At 34.9% G+C, this 24,060-nt stretch overlaps 2 protein-coding genes across 4 annotated transcripts; one reads left to right on the forward strand and one right to left on the reverse strand.

The window, feature by feature from the left end:
• Nucleotides 1-1,244: 1,244 nt before the first annotated feature.
• On the reverse strand, nt 1,245-10,515 carry zfand6 (zinc finger, AN1-type domain 6). 3 transcript variants are annotated; one of them, XM_079866530.1, is made up of 7 exons: nt 10,336-10,515; nt 7,453-7,606; nt 6,478-6,547; nt 4,920-5,008; nt 3,871-4,017; nt 3,554-3,655; nt 1,245-1,980 (listed from the first exon to the last, which is right to left on the reverse strand). In XM_079866530.1, exons 2-7 carry the CDS (start codon nt 7,595-7,597, stop codon nt 1,832-1,834), a joined length of 702 nt encoding a protein of 233 aa, XP_079722656.1. In that variant the 5' UTR covers nt 7,598-7,606; nt 10,336-10,515; the 3' UTR covers nt 1,245-1,831. The 3 variants fall into 3 exon arrangements, with proteins under 3 accessions (XP_079722656.1, XP_079722658.1, XP_079722657.1); XM_079866532.1 differs by having other exon boundaries at nt 8,717-10,515; XM_079866531.1 differs by lacking the exon at nt 10,336-10,515 and adding an exon at nt 9,449-9,569.
• Nucleotides 10,516-11,362: 847 nt separating this feature from the next.
• On the forward strand, nt 11,363-23,561 carry mthfs (5,10-methenyltetrahydrofolate synthetase (5-formyltetrahydrofolate cyclo-ligase)). Its single transcript, XM_079866534.1, has 3 exons — nt 11,363-11,691; nt 14,568-14,832; nt 21,229-23,561. The coding sequence occupies exons 1-3, from the start codon at nt 11,581-11,583 to the stop codon at nt 21,450-21,452; spliced, it is 600 nt and encodes a 199-aa protein (XP_079722660.1). The 5' UTR covers nt 11,363-11,580; the 3' UTR covers nt 21,453-23,561.
• Nucleotides 23,562-24,060: the final 499 nt, after the last annotated feature.

Here is a 24,060-nt window from a genome sequence, read left to right on the forward strand (position 1 = left end):
GTACCCCAACGTTAGTGTATGGTTCTCATTATTGTTTAGATAATTACTAATGTTGTAGGAACGTTCATTTTAGCAATCATAAGCGCTTTTCATGTGGCGACCTATGTTCCAAGAAAGTAGCAGAGTTCTTATTTTGTTGTTGATGATGGACTGAATTGGCTAAACACCCATCCAACACTGAATGTAGATTCTTGTTATTTTATTTATTCATTTAAATTTCTAAAATTCCAAAATATGTTGCTTTTTGTGTTTACAATTACAAGACAGGGTTAAGCAAATCATACTTGTAGGCTAATATGTAAATAATAATTTACAGCATCTGCAAAGCAAATATTGAATTACAGTTTGACATATTTCACAATTTTCTGCAATTAATTAAGCTCCAGTCAATTATTCCCAAATTCCTAATGTTCTAGGAACATACTTTATGGTTAACTGTTTTTATGACAACCTAAAAACAATGTTGTCTAGCGTCTTATTTAAAGGTTTTTTAGTAGTTTCATTTCTATCCTTGAATTGTTCAACTGGTTGAGGTTGATATCAGATTTAAAAAGTAATTAGTAAATAAGGCACTACTTTTTAGAGAGATTATTTAGAACAGTAATCTATTTACACTGTTGAAAATGTAAACAATAGCTAGCAATGAATTGCTTTTTTTGGAATAACTTACCCAACACTGATACACACCCATCCAATTTCTCATTACTTTTTTTCATTTCTAATGTCCTAGGAATGGAGGGTTTCATGGTTCATAAATACAAGCCAGGGTTACGCATAGTGTGAAATTCATACAGACGCATGCAATATGTAAATGATCATACAGCATTCACAAGGCAAGTACTACATTACAATTTGTCATGTTTCACACTTTTCTATTCCAGTCATTCAGACTAAAACACTTTTTGGCAGATGAATTCAGCCTTTCCGTATGCTGGGTTTGTTTTTCTTTTATAAAAAAGTTTTATACTCTACATCTGACTAGATGTACCATTGCTACTAATGAAATCAAAGATGTAGTAATGATTATATTCAACGTAATGTCAGAAACCAAACGGCAATATTACACAATGTGCAAACCACTGCAGCGTAAAACCAAAGGCAAGATTTTTCAGCAGTTTAAGCAACAGTCTTACAATAACTTTTAATACTAACAGTTTACACAGATGTATGTAATTTAATGTAATTAAACAAAACAGGGCATGCATACTAAGCTAAATTGATTCACTAGAGCCCTTACTACAGTGTGACGTGTAAAACTTTATTCAACATGAACACAGTGTATTCACAAACATAAATAGTATCACTCGCAACTTTCACTCGCTCGAATAAATGAACTATAGGAAAAATGTAAATCACAGTCTGTAATGAAGTGCAAAAAATCTGTTAAACCAGAGATCGCAGTCACGCACATAATAACTTGTATATTAAAAACATGTATTCTTTTATATTAAGTAAATCGTCTCATTTTCTTGCTTACGATCCTTATTGAGAAAAACGAAAATAAAAATTAAAGACACATTCTGGCAATGGTTTTAACATGCAAGCTTTGTTCATCACCAGAAATACACAGCCCCCGAAAAGTCGTCTTAACATGAGAACTTAAACCCATTTAGTAATGCAAATTAAATTACTGCAATTATATAAATATTTTGCGGTTTACATACCAACATATTTTGTAAGTAAATAAATTTGAGGTGTAAAATGAAACAAAGGGACAAAACAAATTTGCGTAAATGTTTCATTGTAGCATGCACAATTCAAGATCTTGTGAAGGGTGTTTGTGAGGAAAAGAGGTAAAAAAAAAAAAAAAAGGAAATCTGCAATCTTCAGATCAAATCTTCTTGATTTTCTCCCCAACGACAAGCGGGTTTTCTTTCCTTATTTTCTCAGCTGCATCAGCCTTGTAATCAAAGCTACAGTTGTGAACATCTGAGTATCGGTGTATGCTGCAAAACAACTGTCCACACCGGCAGTCAAAGCCTGTTAGATAGAAACAAAAGTTAGATCAACTCAAGAGACCTTCATAAAGGAAAAAAGTAGTAAAGCATTTAGGTAGCTCACAATGTTTTGTACCAAAGCCTGTGTGTATATGTAAAGGATAATCCACGGCTAGTTGTGCATCAAACGATTTTAATGCACAATGTGGAGGCAAAGAACCACCCAACGCCAAACGGGGTGCATTCAAATCGTTTAATGCACAGCTAGCTATGGATTATTTCTCTTATACCATGGTCATTTGCCAGCATTGACAAGTTAAAGCTGTTATTGATGTTTGCAGTGCAATATTTGACCATAAGGTAAAATATATGTTATTTTCGAGAGAGAGAGAGAGAGAGAGAGAGAGAGAGAGAGAGAGAGAGAGAGAGAGAGAGAGAGAGAGAGAGAGAGAGAGAGAGAGAGAGAGAGAGAGAGAGAGAGAGAGAGAGAGAGAGAGAGAGAGAGAGAGAGAGAGATGGAAAAAGAAAATGAAAGAAGATGAAAAAGAAGATGGAACTCTATTTACACCTGAAAAGAGACTATACACCAGCAGAATACCTGAGCTGTGTGAAAGAGCATAAAATGAGAAAGACCCTGACCAAGTACAGGCTGAGTGACCACAGTCTGGCTGTAGAGAGAGGCCGGCACAGGCAGAGATGGCAGCCGAGAGAGCAGAGACTGTGTTCACTGTGCTCTCAGAGAGAGGTGGAGACAGAAGAACACTTCCTGATCACTATCACAGTATTAGATCAGACTATTTCACTAGATTCCAACAACTAGAACCAAATTTTATGGCACTACCAAATTCAGAAAAATTAAAGCATATTCTGGGAGAGAACTCCAGCTCAATCACAACAGCAGCAAAATATGTGACAGCCTGCCACAAACTACGAGAGTCAGCCAGTGGACAAAACTAAAGTCAGAATCATTCTCATCTTGTCTGAATGTTGGTACAAATGTACATGGGTGTTTTTTTTTTTGTTTTGTTTTTTATATAAATGTATTCATACATTTGTTTACTGATTGATTTATTGAATTTATTGATTATTTGTGTATGTAATGTCCATTTATGTAATGGCCAATGCTTTGGCAATACTGTACAAGTCATGCCAATAAAGCTCATTTGAATTTGAGAGAGAGAGAGAGAGAGAGAGAGAGAGAGAGAGAGAGAGAGAGAGAGAGAGAGAGAGAGAGAGAGAGAGAGAGAGAGAGAGAGAGAGAGAGAGAGAGAGAGAGAGAGAGAGAGAGAGAGAGAGAGAGAGAGAGAGAGAGAGAGAGAGAGAGAGAGAGAGAGGAGCGCAACTATGTGTAGCATCGTTCTACTAATGGTCAAGCTGAAGGTTTCAAAAGTTTGCGCGCAGCGATATCTCGGTTCCATGTGCGAGTGACGTATGTGCTTGTGCACTTCAATTAAAGCAGTGCATTAATATAGAGCGGTGCTTAAACCGACTGGAACTACCAGTGCATCAAACTGTTTTAAAGCACACCTTCCAGCCAATCAGAATAGAGTATTCAGAGTATTCATTTATAGAGTATACATATAAATCAATAATGTAAAGTATATAATTTTGCATACCTGTGAGCCCCACTTTCTTGCGGCAAGTGAAGCAGCGGTTCTTCTTGGGTTTGGATTGCTCTGGCACATCTGAGGTCTGCTCTGAGACGTCTAATTCTGAGGCTGTTAAGAGTTTAATACAGGTTGCAAAGATTTAGAAATGCTGCTAACAAGAAGAACATCTCAATGAGATTCTAAACATCAACAATTCTTGGTTGGCACCCGGTTAGAGTCTGAAACTTTTCCTCAGATATTATTGATCAGAACGTGCTGGAGCAGCGCGTGCTCTCATAACTAGGACGTTATGGCAAGCATGAATCAATGAACTCTGTACTCACTGGACACTGCTTCTGTGGGTTCAGAAGTCTCATCTAACTTTCTCTTTCCTCTCGATGTCCCATCCTCCAGTGAAGAGCTACCTGCCGTAAGCAGCTTTTCCGTGGTGGATTCCTGAATGTTTCTCGCCAGTTTACTGCACGATACTTCTATACAACCAAATACACAGTCATTTTCCCTAAAGAATCTGCATGAAGGGTCTATAAACTCAAAAGACTTTTAACACTTATACACCGATCTAACCATGGGTTAAATAATGTTTTTTTTTTATATAATATTTATTCATTATGTACTAAACTTAATGACTGCTATGTTCTGATTCATATATTTATTTATTGTTTCAATTCAGTTCAATAACTGTGTTGATGTTGCAAAGTTCATCTATTATGAAAAGAGTTTAATTGAGCTACAGTCATGTGAAAAAGAAAGTACACCCTTTTGAATTCTATGGTTTTACGTATAAGGACATAAAAAAAAAGGTCCTTGGCAGGTCTTAAAATTAGGGTGTACTTTTTTTCTTTTTTTCACAATGGTGCCATTATTCAGCTCAAGTCAGTTCAATGTTGATTCAATTCAGATCAATAACAGTGTCAGTGTTGCAAACAGTGCAGCAGAGGGATTAGACCAGATGAACGACCCTGGATGAACAATTTCAAATGTGGACACTGGACAGCCCATATGTAAAAGAAACTAGTCAACTAGCATTAGTTTGCTGGCAAAAGTTAAGTTTGGTAAACCAGTGTGCTCTGTTATTTAGTTACTTTCATCATTAATCTCTCTAATAAACAACTCTACCTAATTAAGTAACAAACAAGAGTCTTATGATCAGTAGACAAAGAAATGTACACCTGTTTACCCCTGAAAAAAAGACGACGACGTAATCAAATGTAGCCTGGTCTCGAAGCAAACAATATGAAAGATGATGTCTGGCTGTTTCTATGGAATTTTGGAGAGCTTTTGTCTCTTTCTGTGCCATGGTAATCTGTTCAGTGTCTGGTTTTGGAGTGGTGGATGACATAATAAACGGGTCAAAGTTAAAAAGGGAAGGTACCTGGCATTTTCAGGCCTGATTGAGCTGCTACTGAAGCACCGTCTTTATGTGTAACTGCTGCTACTGCTGCTGTTGTTGAGAAACACTGACTGGAGAGGATGATGATGAGAAAAGATTATGTTATATAAGTGAAAATACATCATACAGTGTAAAAACATGTGGGAGTGGGTGCTATGACCAAAACCTTATATCACAGGATGAATAAATTTATATCGCAGCTGGCAATTAAATGAGAAAATATTTTAATAACCATGCTGTAATGCCTATTTGTGGATAATCCTGTTAATTGAATACATTACATATAAATGGTACTCATTTGATTGGCATATTTTGTAAATTTAATTGGAACTTGATGGACAGAAAATGAAAAAATAAGACTATTTATAAATGAGCAAGTCTGGCATCAGGGCAAAAACAGCTTCATGTTATGCAATATGTAATACCAGAGTTTAACAAAAGAATCAAAACCTTAGAACTGCCCACTGATAACCATACAAATATATCTATTGTTATATACAGGGTTTCAAACTTCCTACACATTTTCCATTTCAAAATTCCATACTTTTCCACACTCAAAAGTTTTTCAGCCCATATTTGTTGGTTCATACAGCATTACTTTCAGCATTAAATATTGGTATATAGGACAGTCATCTGTAAATATTCTTATTTTCCCCGTTTTATTTTCATTGATTTTCTCGAAAATTATAATATGCGCTTACATGATGAGAAGAAACCTAGGTAACATTTTATTTTACAGTGTCATTGTTACACGTTACATATAGTTACTGTAGTAATTATGCATAATTACATGCAATTAACCCTAAACCAACCCCCAATTCCTAACCCGATAGTAAGTACACGTAGTTAATTATTATTACTCAGCACTTAAATGATACCTAAAATAAAGTGTAACCAAAACATAAAACACTTTATAAACTGCATATATTCACCTCACATCGGTTTGATACTGTAATCATGGTTTGATGTTGAATGATCACCAAACAGCAGAGTACAGTCTGATTTAGATGATTGTTCGTTCCTTTATCTGTTTCTGGTTTGAGTGACACACGCACATTCATTTAGTGAAGTTCAAAAGAGACTCGCTTATGGTACAAGACAGAGTTTTGCATAATAAAGTGTGCCTTGAATTTATTCAATTGTGTTCGACAATCACAAAAGGATCACTAAATGTTTGCCATGAAAACACTCTGGTTGTATGACAATTTTTTTTTTTTTTTTTTTTTTTTTTATTCTTAATTTTACATTTTAGTAAACTGAATAGGGTTGATAGTCTGGAAACACAAATATTTTCCATGCTTATCCACCTGGAAAATAATCAAATCAAAATCCACATTTTCCATACTTTTCCACACTGCGTAGGAACCCATATAAAATGGTAGTAGAGCAGAATGATACATAGGGCTGAAAACAAGCTTTTGATATAATAGCCCTTCTGATATAAAAGTTGCACAAATAAACTTGATCCTATGCAATTACAACAACTTACACAACTGCTATGAGAAATGTTGGAGGGGTGGTAAAGAGGAAGATGTTGTACCTGTTTTGTTCATGCAGTGACGTCGATTGTACAGTCATAGATTCTCCTTTACTGCTTATGCTGGAAGACACTGCAGGCAATGAAAGAGCAGGAAACCCAAAATGTCAACACTTCCATTTTAACTTCTCATTATGTGAGGGTTTGTTTTTTGAGACACGTTTCAGTATGACACTGTGTCCCAACCAGGCATGACGGAATAACTTACAAGTTTTCAGTGGCATTGCATTCCTGAATGAAGGTTAAATGCTGTAGTAGAGGATAATGAAATTACAGCTTATCAAAAACTTTTTGATGTAGATAAGCAGGATTTTGGTCCAATGATATTTCATTGTGGGCAGTGTTGCACAACACACACACAAACACACACACGTAAGACTATTATGAGACTAAATGTTCTGTTGAGTGTCAGTAATTACAACAAAATCTCAGAGTTAGCGATATACACACTGCAGTTCAAAAGTTCAGGACGAGTAAAATGGTTTATTTTTTTTGTAAAAGAAATGAACCCGTTTATTCATCAAGTATGCATTAAATTGATCAAAAGTAAGAGAAGGCTTTTACTGTATAATGTTTAAAAAAAAAAATCTATTTAGCACTTGTCGTATTTTAACAGCATTTTGGTTGTTTTTCTCTCCGCTATAGCTATATCTTTGCATGAATTGAAATTTCATGCATTTCAATTTGTCAAATGGCTTCAATATGTGTTGATGTACTTGTTGTGATATTTGAGGATGGCTGCTGCTGCAGCAGCATGTATAGGGTCAGGAATGAAAGAAAATATGTGGGACTGTCATGTAGAGGGAGTAAGAGTTGATGATGTTATCAGTGTTTGCCATTCCATAGCTTTTGCTGATCTGATGCCACTGCCTGACATGATCAAATACCATTGTATTTTTACATATGTAAAAGTAAAACAGTACTTGCTAAGACAGAACAGTTGGAAAGGAGACTATTTTTGTGAGACTTCTGACTCACCTGGATCACTGGATCTGCCACTGTTGTTCTGCCGCTGTAAGGAGTCTTTGTAGCAGACCGAGCACATGCCGTTATTACGTGGGTTCCCATAAAACCCACAACCATTAGAACAAAGCACTTGGGTCTGATTGGTCTCCTGAGCCATATCCCTTTCCTGTGGAGAGAACAAAACAAGAGCTTACAATTAAAAAGCCACAATTGTATGTGGTACAATTTTAGAAATCTTTTCACCAATAAATTGGTCACATTGGAGTAACTGTTACTTTGACGGCAAAATGGTCTGTTTCACCTTAAAAGAGCTCTGAGTCTACGATCTGTGCTTTGAATACTGAGTGTATGGCTGAATTACACTTTGTGCAGATGTTTGAGTGAACAATACACTTATCTGATTGTCCTCTGACATGTTCTAAATGTCTCCCTGCACCTGCCTGTAAGGGTCTGTTTCTAAGACTACCTCTACAGCTGTCTCACACTCATACTGTACAGGAAATATCCTCGCTGTGTTGGGAGAAAGGGGGCATTAATAGATGGATAGATACAGATAGACATAGACCTAGAGAGACAGACAGATAGATCAAGAAAGACAGACAGACAGACAGACAGAGACAAACAAACAGATAGAAAGATACAGACAGACAGATAGACCAAGAGAAACAGACAGACAGATAGACAGATAGATAGATAGATAGATAGATAGATAGAGCGAGAGACAGACAGATAGATCCAGACAGACAGGTAGACAGACCAAGACAGACAGACAAAGAAGAACAGACATTTTATTAATTATGCACTTTAATAAAATTATTATTACATAAAATAAATAAACCAGGTATAAACGCTGATCTATCTTGTCTGCCCACTTGAGATCGGATCACACTAGATGCTTTTGGTTTAACACAGGTACAACTCCATATAGATGCAAAATAACACTAGAAACATAAAAAAGAAAATACAGTAACTACTGCTTCCATGTTGACTTTAGCGTTACACAAACACTCAATAGATTTCAGTAGCACTAGAGTGAAACCAAACACAAAGCTTCAACATATCAGTGTTCAGTCAATGTTTAAGCCAAACAGCAGCTTTAAATCAACTTTCAAACAGGTTTAAGTTGGACCTAGTGCTGACACGAGGCATGAAAAAGAGCTTCATTCTGTTGTAAAGGTTAAAAACTGAAGCCACCAAGCAAATGAAGTTGCTTCAGAACAAATAAATTACTCCAATAAAATCATACTCATCAAAAACAACGTGTAGATAAACCTACACTGTCTGGCTAGTGTACAGTAGGCCACTGTGCTCACATGTGTTGCCCTGTGAGAAGGTTATTAAGGGACATGCCCTGACACTAGATCAAAAGGTCAGATAAAGACACTCAGTTTCTCTCCAGCTCCATGCAACAGGATCACAGAAGTCAAGAACGCTAACCAAGACCATCATAATTATTACTGCTCGAGTTCAATATGAACTACTAACACAGAATATTAAACTTTGGGGTGTAACTTGTCACACACTTTAAATTATTTACTTGTACTTTACATGGGGGACAGGGAAGTTGAGCACATTTCACTTCCTAAGGTCAGAAACTCATCTCATTTACAATTAGAATGGACATCTGTCTCAGGTGATCCAATAACAAATGTGATAAAGCCAGGTCTAAACATTTTGTGTAAGTGGATTTTTCAAACAAATATGACTACATTGTAATAGGTTTGCAGTCAGAATTGAGTGCATGTAAATACTCAGTGTTTAGTACAAAGCCTATAGCCTTCTTAAATCACAATGAGTTTGTTTCATTATCAGTTAGGCTAGACTGACTACAAATAAAACTTGTAACAGTCGGATCTGAGCAACGGGGATAATCAGGTTTCCACGGTAACTCTTGCACTATTTACACTGTCCTTTGTTTAAATAATGATATACTATAAATGACAACACCACAATACGCAGATTTCAACGTAATATCTGGCTCATATGTCGATACGTTTGCCTTCCTTACCTGGTAAATGGTTTATAGTGAGCGCCTCTGTTTATCTACTAAGTAACGTCGCTAGCTGTTTAAATGATAGCTAGACATCGTAAAACACATTGAGTAATAATAGAAAGGGTTACGTACACGCCCACTGAAACGCTATTGGCTGCGTACTGTAAGCCACGCCCACGTGCATCACGATAGTCTTCCACTCATGTTAAGTCCGACTCATTTTAGCGAATCGGTTCATTTGAACAGTTCATTTAAAGGTCAATTCGGTCTGATTTGTAAATGAAATGTTCAGACCGTTTTGTGAACTGGATTGGAGTCGACTCTTAAGAACGATTCGTCAGGAATCAGACATCGCTATTTTCTTTATTTTACGCGTAAAGTTAAAGAAAGGTGCATGTTGATTGATGTCGTGGACGATGTTGGGATCATTACGGATTAGCAGCAACAACTCACAATATATGGGAAATGTTTTAAAAAAATGTATTAACATCACAGCTACTTCCCTAAAGATATAAACAGAAGTTTAAACATCTGGCATGCAGATTTCTTATAGACAGAGCCAGTTTTTTTGCCCAGACTTGTAAACTAAAAGGCAGTATAGTACAAATTAGCAAATGGACACCGTACTAGTTACTATTGCAACAATGTTTGTTTAATTTTCCAACTAACTAAATGATCTCGCTATTAGCTTGTTAGCGACAAAGGTACAGAGCTTTTCTAAACTAACGACTCTATGGCTCTCTTACGAATAAATAAGTAATTATTCAGTAGCTTTTGCCACGCGACCATAGTATAACAGTTACGACAACAGGTTTTGCTCTTGTCAAGTTGGCTAACACAGATCACGAAACGCCGCAGCTGTTTCACTGATTCAATTGATTAACATTCGCATTTACACTCACCTCCCGACTCCTGACGAGTACTATATCAATATCGCTGGGTTAAAAGAGTTTGGTTTATTGTCTTGCACTATTAAAATGTTTGCGAAGTGTTTTCGGCGTTCACCAGCCTCCCTTCCCCCACCGAGAAACAGCCTGTTTGTTAGTTTTGACACTCCAGCCCCCACTTTAACCTACCCAGTGACGTCATGATGGGACTATATAGTTTTCAGTATAGACTGTCCCATGTGACATATCATCGTTTCACTTGTTTAAAAAATGTTTTTAAAAGATATAGAGGCACCTTTTGTGACACTCCAAATGAATATGTACTTTGTATCTCTTTGGGACTGTTCGTTTATAAAAACATATTTTGGACTCTTTTTGTTTTTTATATATTTAGTCCAGAATGCTATTGTATTGTTATTCTTTTAAAGTTACTTTTAGAACAAAACCAAGTATGATATCCAAACATACATGTAACCTTCATGTGATTTTTTTTTATTTTTTTATATTTATTACCAGGTAAAATGTTAAATGACTTAATAAACGTAACCCTCAAACTTGCTTCGTATTATAATTATGATATGAATCATACCATTAGTCTGAATTACAATATAAAATAATAATAATAAAATCCCCTCATCATGTATTCACTGTCACCCTCATGTTGTTACAAACGCATATACTTTATTATTTTAATGTGTATTTTGTGTTGTGTGTTTAAGTGAAACTTTTGGTACAGTCATCTTGGCCAGGACTTTCTAGAAGAAGATATTTTTTATCTCAATGGGACCTTCCTAGTAAAATAAAGGATAAATAAATACCATAGGCCACCAAAGTTTAGGCAAATGGTCTGTGATGATCATTCACTTTCATTGTATGGCAAAAAAGACGAAGTAAAAGAGAAGGGCAACTCAGGCTGTCAGTCCTTAAAAGTCTGGAAAAAATCATATTGTGTGTCCCACGCAATAAATTAAAGTAAATCGAGTTCGTAACAACATGAGGGTGGGTTTTCAAAAGACTTTTAAGAGCTGTAAACTGACTCCGCCCACTCAGGATGGCTAATCCATTTTTACACTGGCTACGCCAACTCAGGACGACTAATCTATCCTGCGTGACTAGATTACACGCACATGTGCAGACTCCACTGATGTTATCACTTTCTCACGAGTTAATCATTAATTGAGCTGCTGCAATGATTACAACGATCTGTATTTTAATGTGTCGGTTTGCAGTCTGAGTGGATTTGAGCAGTGCAGATTCATTATGGCAGCTTTGCGTGCAGCAAAACAAGCTTTAAGAAGAGAAATCAAGAGTCGAGTGGCTGCAGTGAGTGATCAGGAGAAACTCAGACAGTCTCGAGTTGTCTCACAAAAGGTAAATGTCATCTAGCTTTCAGGGGTCTTGTAATATACGGGACAGTAGTTAGATTGTACTTTGCACATAGGATCTCTAACAGTTACATATACGTAACTTTAACTAATATCCACCATAAAAATTGTATTTTGTTGCAAATATTTTAGAGCATAGCAAATATGCACAAATACATTAACTTTTTTAATTATTTATAATGTTGAATACGTAATGCCTCACCTTTTTTTACGTTATTGACAGCTTTTTTTGATCCCACCAATTTCCTTTTGAGATTTTGGATATAAAATAAGCTGTATTTCTGCACACGACTCCGGAGTTTCTTTGCATCCTGGTCTCCTGCCTGTTCTTTTTTTTTATCTTTCTTGCACAATGTCCCCCTGTATATGGACCGTTTTAGCACAGGGGTTTTACAACTTTGGTCCAGGGGGCCACAAGGGAGTGCTGGGGATGTTGGAGGAAATGTTTAGAGAAAAACAAAAAATAAATACATTTAAAAATAAGATTTAAATAAATAATAAAAATGGTATTTAAATAAATAAATACAGGTAGGTTTCTTCAAGCGACTTGGAGACGTTACCACAGTTCATCTGGATTTAGTCTGTCTCAGTTTTTTCTGTTTCTTCATGTAATGCCAGACGGATGGTGAGATCAGATCTCTGTGTGGATCACACCGGCTGTTGTCAGACTCCTTGTGCATACAAAAATCTCACTGGATTATAATGGTTGGAAATGTAAACGTAAATGGATTATGTTTGAAAAAAAAAATATATATATTAGGGCTGTCAAACGATTAATCGCGATTAATCGCATCCAAAATAAAAGTTTGTTTTTACATAATACATGTGTGTGTACGGTGTATAATTATTTTCTATATATAAATACACACACATGCATGTATATATTTAAGAAATATTTGCATGTATATACTGTATATATATTTATATTATATATAATTTATATTATATATAAATATTTTATATATAAATAACACATTTTCTTAAATATATATATGCATGTGTGTGTATTTATATATAGAAAATAATTATACTCCGTACACAGACATAAATTATGTAAACACAAACTTTTATTTTGGATGCGATTAATCGCGATTAATCGTTTGACAGCCCTAATATATATACACGCATACATGGTCAGAATTATTGGAACTCTTGGTAAATATAATCAATGAATGCTGTGAAAATAAATCTGCATTGTTTATACTTTTGATCTTTCATAAAAATTTGTTTAAAAAAAATCACAAAAATCTAACCTTTCATTCAAGTAAAACTAATGAATGTGGGGAGAAAATCACATTATGAAATAAATGTTTTTCTCTAATACACGTTGGCAACAATTATAGGTACCCCTAGAAATTCTTATGAGTAAAGTCTCATATGAGTAAAAGTATATTTCCTCTTCATATTTACAGTTTTTTACTAGACTAGAAACATGAAGTTGTCGTTTCACAGGAGTATAAATATGAGGAAACACAAAAGCCAAATTTCTTTAATCATCCATCACAGTAAAACCAAATTCCAAATTTCTACCATCAGGACCATAATTAAGAAGTTCCAAACAACAGGAAATGTTACGAATCTGCCAGGAAGAGGACGTGTGTCTATATTGTCTTAATGCACGGTGAGGAGGAAAATTTGACAGGCCAAAGACTCTTCAGGGATCACAGATGGATAATTGCAGAAAGTAGTTGAGTCTTGGGGTTAGACAGCATTAAAAATTATCAAACAGCACCCACATCACCACAAGTTGTTTGGGAGGGTTTCAAGAAAAATCCTCTGCTCTCATTAAAAAAAAAACCCCAGCATATTCAGTAGTCAGACACCAGAACTTCAAACAGGACCAGTTTCTGTGGTCAGATGAAACTGAAAAAAGAACTTTTTGGCAGCAAACCGACCAGATTGGTTTGGTGCAAACAGGGATAAAAAGTACTTTATCCATACTGATCCAGATCCATACTGCTGGATCTTTAATGTTGTGGGCCTATTTCTGCCGGAAGTCCTGGACATCATGTTCAGATACATTGTATCATGGATTCTATCAAATATCAACCAAACAAAACAAAAAATCTAAACCTGACGGCTTCTGCTAGAAATCTCATAATGGGCCGTGGTCGGATCTTCCATCAGGACAATGATCCAAAACAAACATCAAAATCATCACAAAAATGGGTCACTGAGCACAACATGAAGCTTCTGCCATGACCATCCCAGTCCCTTGAGCTGAACCCTACAGAAAACTGAAGAGGAGAGTATTAATATGGAGCTGGGAATCTGAAGGATCTGGAGAGATTCTTTATGGAGGAATGGTCTCTGATCTCTTCAGGTCTTATAGGAGAAAACTCAGAGCTGTTACCTTGGCAAAAGGATGCAATAAATATTCAGTAAAAGGGTCCCATTAATTGTGGCCAATTTGTATTGGAGAAAAATATTATTTCATAAAGAGATTTTCCCCACATTTTCAATTATTTTACTTCAATGAAAGAATTGTTTTTTGTGATTTTGTTGTTGTTGTTGTTTTGAACAATGAAGGTTTTTTTTTATACAGTCATGGTATATGTATATGTGTTAGACACACTCTTTATACAGTCATGGTATATGTATATGTGTTAGACACACTCTCATGAACCTAATTAGATTTGCGAAAACTACTCCCTTATTGAGGCATTTTTAACCTATTTTCATACAGAGACATTGTAATTACATACAGTATCCTATATGGAGAAAAATACAACTAAGAAACACGTCCTGTGTTACTGTATTCATAAATAGCAGTAAAACATTTATGTCAAGCATGTTACAAAATAAATAAATGATTGTAAATATGGTTTGTGTTTATTAACTACTATCCAAACTTATGTCTAGTTGTTCAGGCATCCCAAATACCTGTCCAGCCAGCGTGTCGCTGTCTTCCTGAACATGCATGATGAGGTGCGCACAGAGGACATCATCAAGGACATCTTCAAGAGGGGCAAAGTGTGCTTCATTCCCAGATACTTCACCAAGAGCAGTCATATGGACATGTTACGACTTCAAGACATGGAGGACATGAACACGCTGCCCCTCACGTCCTGGGACATCCGGCAGCCAGCAGACGAGGACACCGATAGAGAGGAAGCCCTTGATACAGGTGGGTTAGACCAGAAGATTTAGACAACGGACCTGCCTTATAGAAGCTTGTTTCTGCCGCGGAGAAAAAGGTTTTTATCTCACAAAAAAAAAAAAAAAAAAAAAAAAAAATCAGTATTACGAGATATAATCTTCCAATTGTGAGAAATAAAGTTGGAATTGTGAGATATAAACTTGCAATTGTGGGTTATAAATTCTGAATTGTGAAAAAAAAAGTTAGATTGTGAGATATAAACTCGCAATAATGGGAAAAGTCGGAATTTTAAGATTAAAATTCGCAGTTACCTTTTTTAATTGCAAGTTTATTGAAAAAATTCGGAATTGCGAGCTATAAACTCGTAATTGTGAATGTGATAAAAAGAATTGCGAGTTATAAACTGAACTACGAGAAATAAAGTCAGAATTGCAAGATATACTCACAACTCCAAATTGTGAGATATAAACTCTCAATTGCAAGAAAAAAAGCAACACTTACCTTTAGTATATATTTTTTTAATTCTGTGGCAGAAACAAGTTTCCATACTACCCTCTTACAATATTTTTTTTAAATTACGGGTAAAATAAAATGCATGTTTAAAAAACAGCCGAATGCTGCACATTTTTCCAGATATTGTGTTGTTGACTAGTTATATTCTCAACCTAAATCATCATATTTTAGTTAGAACTATTAGCTGATTTATTGCATTACATTTAGTCTAAAACACAGTTTGTAACATGTATTGAGGTGAGGGGAAATGAACCCATCAGACTGAATTTATTTGTTATTTAATTTATTTAAAAACAGCCAAAAGGCCGTAGAAGGTCCGTGTCAAATACTGAAAAAATTGGTAGATAAATGACTTTGCTTAAGCTCAATAAACACATCAAAGTTCAATAAGGTGAGGAGCTCACACACATAATACACAAACGTTTTGTCATTGCATTTGGCCTCTAAATGAAGTATTGTTTGTAAGAAATCTTCTATTGTTATGTGTGCAAGCTCCTCTCCTTGTTGAACTTATTTAATTTACTTGTAAAGCTATTATAATTGATAATTATATAATATAATAATATATATTATTATAATGTGAGGAAAGTGTTATACAGGTATGTAGTGTGGAAAAGGAAATGTATTGTACCATTAGATGGTGCTCTCACCCCACAGGTTCATTTGGCTTCATATTCACTTACAGTATAATCCGATTTTGATGTTTTGTATAATAGAACACAAGATTTTGCATCTAAACATTAACATTAGGATATTTAATTTAGTTCGATCTTTTAATATTGCATTTTGTGGTTGAGCATTTGCACTTTCCAAGATAGAAAAGGTGGTTTGCTGCATTGCAGTGTTTAGGAATTGTAGGCTATATGCTGACTATAGTAGTAGTTACACCAAACTGCTCGAATCGTGTTTTTTAAAGTCCCTTATGAGTTTACGGCTTAGAAATAAACTAAAAGACCACAGCGGCACCTAGTTTTACTGTAATCCCAATATATTCTTTCTTAATGTGTGATTTAGTCATATATCAAACATGAAATGCACTTAGAAACAAATTTCACTTCCATAATCTTTGCATATTTCAGTTAATACAGAAATTGTTTCATAAATTGATGGTGAAAAGTGGGTAATACCAGAAGGGAATCAGGTGGTTAGAGATGGTGTATTTGTTTCTTTTCAATAATATGCCCCAATGAATCATGCACAATAAGGCCAGATATGTGTCTTAAGAAAATACATTTTGAAATTCAAGCATTAGCGGGTTTAATGAGTGTATCATTTCTTCATTAATGTGTAATTTAGTAGGCTAATTGACATGTTGTTTATTGTCAGACTCGTGTTGTATATTATGTTATAGCGCCTGAGTCAGGAACTTACCATCATATTTCATTTATTCCCCCACATTCACTTGCTGTAAGTGCATTATGATTCATAAATCATGCTGTTTCCTGCACACAGCTAGTATTTATGGGGTTTGTAACTGAGGACTGTTTATGTTGTTTACCAAAGACGTGCTTTTTTTTCGAATTGCCCTAATTGTTCATCAATACAACTGTACTGTTTACTTTATCTCTGTAATTTATCATCAGGCTAATTATAGCTTAAGTAAATCTTACGTTTAGCAGAAATGCTTGTTTTATAAAGCAAATAGGAAAGAAATCACCCCGTCTCACTGTGTCAGTGTGGTGGAGAATATAAACTAGGCAGAACTGAGCAGGTGTTACAGGACAGCAGAGGCAGACCAAAGCCTCTCGCCCCTGTTGAGTAAGTAATGACTCTGAGATTAAAGTCGGTGTGTTTTAGACACATATTTTATGGGCTGTTTGTGTATATGTGCATTAAAGAGAGAGAGGATCGGATGAAAAATACAGCCATTCAGGAGAAAGTGATAGAAATGGGGGTGGATATGTGAAATGCACATGAGGAGGGGTGTAATCGCACTGAACTATCCCAGTGTGAGAGGAAGGTGGGTGTTTTTGTGCATTTTGTTCCCGCAGAGTGAAACCGTGACCTTGAGCTCGGGATATCCTTTGGACTTTAATGTTACTTGCCTTTAAAGTCAACATGAAATAAAAAAAATTACCTTGGCTCGTTCACACCAAGGACGATAACGATAACAATAAAGATATATATTTTTAAAAATCTTTCTAAATATAAAAGAATGGCATAGTCCACACCACAACTATAATGATAATGACACAATATCGATAACAATATTGTTGGAATCGGTTAATTCCAATCATCTGAACAAGATAGTTAAAAAAATACAAATATTACAGATGACCGTACTATATACCTAATGCTGTACGAACCATGTTAAATATGGTCTGAAAGATCTACAGATATTTGATTCTGGAAAAGTATGGAATTTTGAAAAGAAAATGGAATTCCCGACCTGAGGTTAATATTATGATTAAATTGACATTGATTTTAATTGTTGCCAACAAAAAGAAATGAAAGAGAGCTGAGACTAGATGAAAATGTCAGGTGTGTGTGTGTTTGAAGGAGGGACAAGCATTAAATCTGTGTGTGTAAACTGACCAATCTTTGCACGCTTGTATTGGTAGTACATCACTGTGACACTAAGTGCTAACAAGACTGAATGGTTTGAATCCACCGAAGTGCACTTCATTGCCTATCTGTTGGTGTGTCTGATTGAGGTGCTCGGAAAGCATTTAATCCCGCAATAACACTCCATACCTCACTGTCTCCCCTTAAGGTCAAACGGTGCCGCTTGTAAATCAACAAGTTTTTATGAGATTCCAACAAACATTTGGACTTAATGAACTGTGCTGTCTGGTTAAAATGACTCTCACATTTCCGTTTGCAGTTGTAAAACCATCTCATAGATGCAGCTGTTAGTATCATGTATGAAATGATTCTCGCACAAATGTGGCTGTTGTGTGTATCTGTGTGTAATAGTTTATTAGAAGCGAGCTAGTTCCTGGTATTAAACACCGGTACTGCTGAATTAGGGTTGAGGGATGTTTCAAATCAAAATCTAATGATATAATACTGCTATCAATATTATATCCTTTAGGTTTGAGGGTATTATTTTATATATGAATAGTTTGTAATTTATTTAGATAGTATTATGATTTAACATAGTATTATTGTTGTGAGTTACCATTTGTGGATTACTTATATAATGTTATTTAATTTTTGTAATGCACCACAGTTCAAAATTTTGGGGTCATTTTGAACATTAAAAAAATAAAAATAATAATAATAATAATAATATGCTCACCAAGGCTGCATTTATTTGATAATATTTCACAATTACAAAAATACTTTTTTTTTTATTATTACAAATTAATTTTTTTGTTTGAATAATTAAAATGTAATTTATTACATTTTGTAATTTATTGCTGCTTAATATTTTTGTGGAAATCGTGATACACTACCATTTAAAAGTAAGTGGTAAGTAGATTAAAAAAAGAACAAATCAATACTTTTAAATAATCAAGTTTGCTTTAAATTGACTGTTACAAAAGGAATTCAATTTCAAATAAATGCAGTTCATTGAACCTTATTCATCAAATGGTCAAAAATGCATCACAGTTTCAACAAAAAAGATTAAGCAGGACAAATGTTTTCAATATTGATAATAAGAACCATTATTCATTTTACTGTTCACTGTTTTTACTGTATTTTTGATCAAATATATCCAGCCTCAGTGAGTCTGAGATCTTAATTATTCCAATTATTTTAAACTTTTGATCGGTACGTGTATATATAATTATATAGTAATGTATATATAGTTTATAAAAAATGTAAATGTACTAATTTTAAAATATAATATATATATATATATAAAATATTATTATTATTATTATTATTATTATTATTATTATTGATATAATATTATTTAAGTATTTACAGCAAAAAGAGCAGCAGAATATTCTCAATTTATCTCTTTTCTCATTTTAGCAGCACAATATGACTAAAGGTTTATCATTGGGGAAAAAATGAAAGCAATCATAAAAGCGTGCTCTTCATCTAATCTAATGCTGTGGAATCCCCATCGGCAAACTCCTGTGTTTCTTCAGATCCTTTCTATTTCACCTTTTACACCAGAGGATCGTGAACTGGGATTGGCAGATAAATAGATGAGATGAAGAGATAAAAAGACAGAACAATTTTTGAAATCCTGCAAAGAACTGATGGATGCACTTTCAGATTTAAACCTTGAGCAATTTGACGACAAAACAGGGATTGATTTGGAGGTACTGGGCAGTCCTATAGGTGTTGCTCTGAGATGAAGCCTGCAGGCCTGAGAAACATGTTTTGCAGACCTGATATAAGAATATGATCTGTGATGGCTTGTACATTAAATACCTTGTCTTGTTTATATTGGAGATGGTCTAATTGGTTCAGGCTCATTAATAACACTTTTTTTATTTAAAGCGACTGTTTGCGATTTGTCATCACAATCGTATCAAGTTGAATAATGTGTATGTAATAATTCTGCGTAGATACATTATTGATGAATGTTGAAGACAGGCTTATTAGAACAGAGCCGAGAGTGAAATATGGAATGAGGTGCAGGAACAGGCTGCAATTGTGAGATCATTGATATTAATATTTAATGGTTTTGCTTGTGTTTGAAATTCAGACTCGTAACATATTTCATGTAAACCATAAATCAGACTGTCTGGCCACTGTCATTTGTTTTATCTTCAAAATTGGCAAATTTGTAAGGCCTTTATATCTAATGGGCCTTATTCATGAATGTAGACAGAACGTAAATCCTTTAGTACTTAAATCAAGAACAATTTACATACAGATGCATTTACAAAAATGCAGAAAATCATTGATTATTCATGAATGAGGCCCATTGTGCTCATTAGAATTGTTGAGTTCTTGTGGCTACAGCAGCAGAACACAAATCTGTTTGTATTGAACTGAATGTAACATTTATGCTACACCTCTGCACATATGGGTTCACGAACAGTTAATGCAGGAATTCGCTCTGCTCGTGTTTTAGGAGGCTGGTTGTGTGAATTTAATATGTAATGTTTGTTTGCTTCTCTACACAAGCAAAATAGTAAATTCATCTGTACATAAATTGGTGAATGCAGTTCAGAGACAGTTTAGGCTACATACTAATGGATGCATGAATGATATGCATAGAAACTGGTTCCACTTGCGTTTCATTTGCAACAAATGGATTTACAAACAGTTTACCTATACATTTGTTCTACTCATGGTTCTTGCGGCCCAAATTGTGAAATTAAACTGTTTAGTGTTTTTGGCTACATGATCAGAGGGAGTGATTTTGAAATGTATAGTGTAGTCTATATCTTAAATCTATACGCTAGCGAACCTTTGCACTGAACTTTTTACATACAAATGAACAGGTAACAGGAAATTTGCTCACATTTCATGAGGCTCATTGTGTGAGTTTGAAAAGTAGAATGTTTTTTGGCTATGCATAGACTGCAAAACAAGCTGAAGCTCAAATCAAGAGGTCAGAATTACATTTTAGTTTAAATTAAAGTTTATACATATTTTGCAGTTTCTTTATTGCTACATTTTTGTATAATACGATAATTATCCACTAATTATCATTGCATCTGCAACTATCAAGTAGCTAAGTCAGAAATAGACATGCATTGCTTATTATATCTGTCAATTAGGAAACATGCATGATGCAAACAAATAACAGAAAAGAATGTGGATGAAAATAAGTTATTCTATAAAACACATGTATCTTTCAAACACCTGTCTGTAAGCACACAGATGTTAGTCTGTACTGTTGGCTGAATGTTTGGCTTCCCTGCATGTTTTTGGTTCTTAAGAACTTAAAATTCACTGAATTGTGCTGTAATGTTGTAATTTGAGCTCCAAAAACAAATCTGCATAATCCACATAATCTTATTTAATTACTGTCTTTCCTTTCTAATTTTGTTACAGGAGGACTCGATCTTATCCTCATGCCTGGTTTGGGATTTGATAAGAACGGGAATCGGCTTGGCAGAGGAAAGGGTTTCTATGACACATATCTGGAGCGCTGTAGGACGCACCCTAAGGGAAAGCCGTACACCATTGCCTTGGCTTTCAAAGAGCAGCTGTGTGCTGAAGTCCCAGTAGGAGAACATGATATTCTTATTGATGAAGTCCTCTATGAAGACGAGTAATGAACTGGACCAGTCGGACCATAATTTCAGTGCTGTTGATTTGAATTCAAAGGATTCCTAACAATATGGATCCTGTTGCTGATTGAAATGCATTAAATCTCTTTGAATGCAGTCCATTCAAATCATATAATGTTTGCATGCAGACTCTTTTCAGAAAAGCTTTGAAGTATCTTTATCAATAGAAGATTTACCAAACTCTTAAAAATAGTGGTTCTTTATTGGCATTGATGGTTCCATGAAGAACCTTTTAACATCCATGGGACTTTTCAATTCCAATATAGGTTCTTTATAGAGGAAAAAGGTGCTTTAATTTTATAAAAAAAAAAAAAAAGCTTCTTTAAAGGTTCTTGGGGAACCAAAAATGGTTCTTCTATGGTGTCACTACAAAAACACTCGTTCAAAAGCTTTTTAAGAGTATACCAAAAGGCTAAATATGCAGTTTGTCCTGACATTAACTCTTTCCCCACCATTTTTTGTCTTTTATGACACAATGCTTTCCTGCCATTGACAGAATTTTCCGGTTTTCTTTGTTTTAGAGTAGAGTACGCTGTCATGCATCATCTGAAAGAGTACCAAATCACCAAATCAAAACACAAGCAAAAAGGAGCAGAAACAAGCGATAAAAGCATTGCTTATGCACGTTGTAGTCTCTCTTTTTTTTAAAACACAATTTTCTCAACTTTTTGTTCAAAATTTGTAAAAATTACCCATATTCAACCCTCATGAAGCTAGAATACACATATATGTATACATATACTTGAACATATCTCATATGTCACTAAAATGCATGAAACCATCTTTGGAAAAAATGTATTTGAAGAGTAATTAGATTTGGCTTGTGTCCCGTTCGGTTATATGGAGAGGGTATGGTTTATGACTTATACTGCAGCCAACCACCAGGGGGCGATCAAAATGTTTTGGCTTCACTTTTCATGATGTGTGTGGCACACTTGGTTACAGCATGTTTAAAAATCATCAGGACAGTTTTTTAATTTTAAATTCGGCATGAAACAGAAGTTGCGATATTTTTTTCATATATTTTTCATATTCCATATTGTGAATATATCAGGGTGAAACGGCATCTCAAACAAGAAAAGATGGAGGGCGGGACTTCTGGAATTGATTGGATGGTTGTGGTTTGCTATTGGTGGATCTCATGCGAGTGACAGGTCTCGCCCTCAGACCAGTAAATGTGTTAGAGAAGGAGAGGGAGAAGTTGTTTTGATATAGGCTGGATTATGAGACATGATTTTTCAATTAAAAAATGATGTGTCCGGATAAATTATTCATAAAAAACACTGCAATATTCCATTCAAAAAAGAATTGTCCATTTTGACTTTAATCTTGCAACTCTAAATAAATTTCAGAATTTTGACGATATAAACAGTTATCAGTAATAAGTTCAATTTCTGTCTGTTCCTTACACAAAGTTATTACATCTTGTATGGTGTATTTATTGTCCTTTTTGGTGTCTTGAAATCGGTGTTCCACAGAAAAACTACAGCATGAGGTATGGGATGAGGGTGAGTAAATAATGACAGAAGTTGCCATTTGGGTGAACATTTGCTTTAAAATAATCTTCTGTGCCTGATCCATTCTTGATTTCATTTGTATCATGTTCCTGAAATGCTTTAGCTCAGGGGTGTCCAAACTCGGTCCTGCAGAATTGATCTCCAACTTGCCTCAACACACGTACCTGAGAGTTTATAGCATAAGACCTTGATTAGCTGGTTCAGGTGTGTTTAATTGGGGTTGGAGCCAAACTCTGCTGGACAGTGGCCTTCCAGGACTGAGTTTGGACACACCTGCTTTACCTGTATATCTCCCAGTCTTTTATATGGGATCTGCTCATCATGGAGGACTAATCAATCTTGCTTCATTAACTCACGAGACCAAACTTCAAATAGAATATCCTCCAATTTAAACCGCTTGAACACTATTATTGATCAGTGATATACTGGCCAAAATATAGCTGATTTTGGCTAAAAGAAGTCTTTGCTCTACTCTAATTTGCATTTGAATAAAATTTGTTAGAAACAGATTTTGACATCGTAAGCTGCAGAAGCGTTGAGACTCTTTATTGACAAACAGCATGTGAATTAAGACGGGCATAACGAGCAGTCTTTCTCTATAGTCCCTGTGACACTTTCTCCTGCTCTCCCTCCCCTTTATTCTCCATATGTCTCTGCTTTGACTTAATTGCAGTGAACATGTCTGGGACAGACTTCTACATTTCATTGGTTATTTCTTTGTTGATTATGGCAAACAAGCAGAGTATTTGGGAATTTAAGTTTGTTTTTTTTTTTTTTTTTTTTTTTTTAAGTTGTTTTTGTTGATTATTATATGGGAATTAGAAATTACACACTGGCTGTTGAAATTCAGCTTTGTCATCCCAGGAATACATTTATATTATAATAATAGAAAACAGTAATCTTAAAATTATTATAATATTTCACAGCATTACTGTTTTTACTGTATTTTTTTTTCTTTACTTTTAAAAGAATAGTTCCCCCAAAATAAATTCAGTCATTCCAAACTTGCATGATTCACATGTATTTTTTTTATTTTGTTTCCCATGTAACACAAAAGGAGATTTTTTTTCTATATA

The sequence above is a fragment of the Squalius cephalus genome (genome assembly GCF_949319135.1).
Source record: "Squalius cephalus genome assembly, chromosome: 3".
NCBI classification, from domain to species: domain Eukaryota; kingdom Metazoa; phylum Chordata; class Actinopteri; order Cypriniformes; family Leuciscidae; genus Squalius; species Squalius cephalus.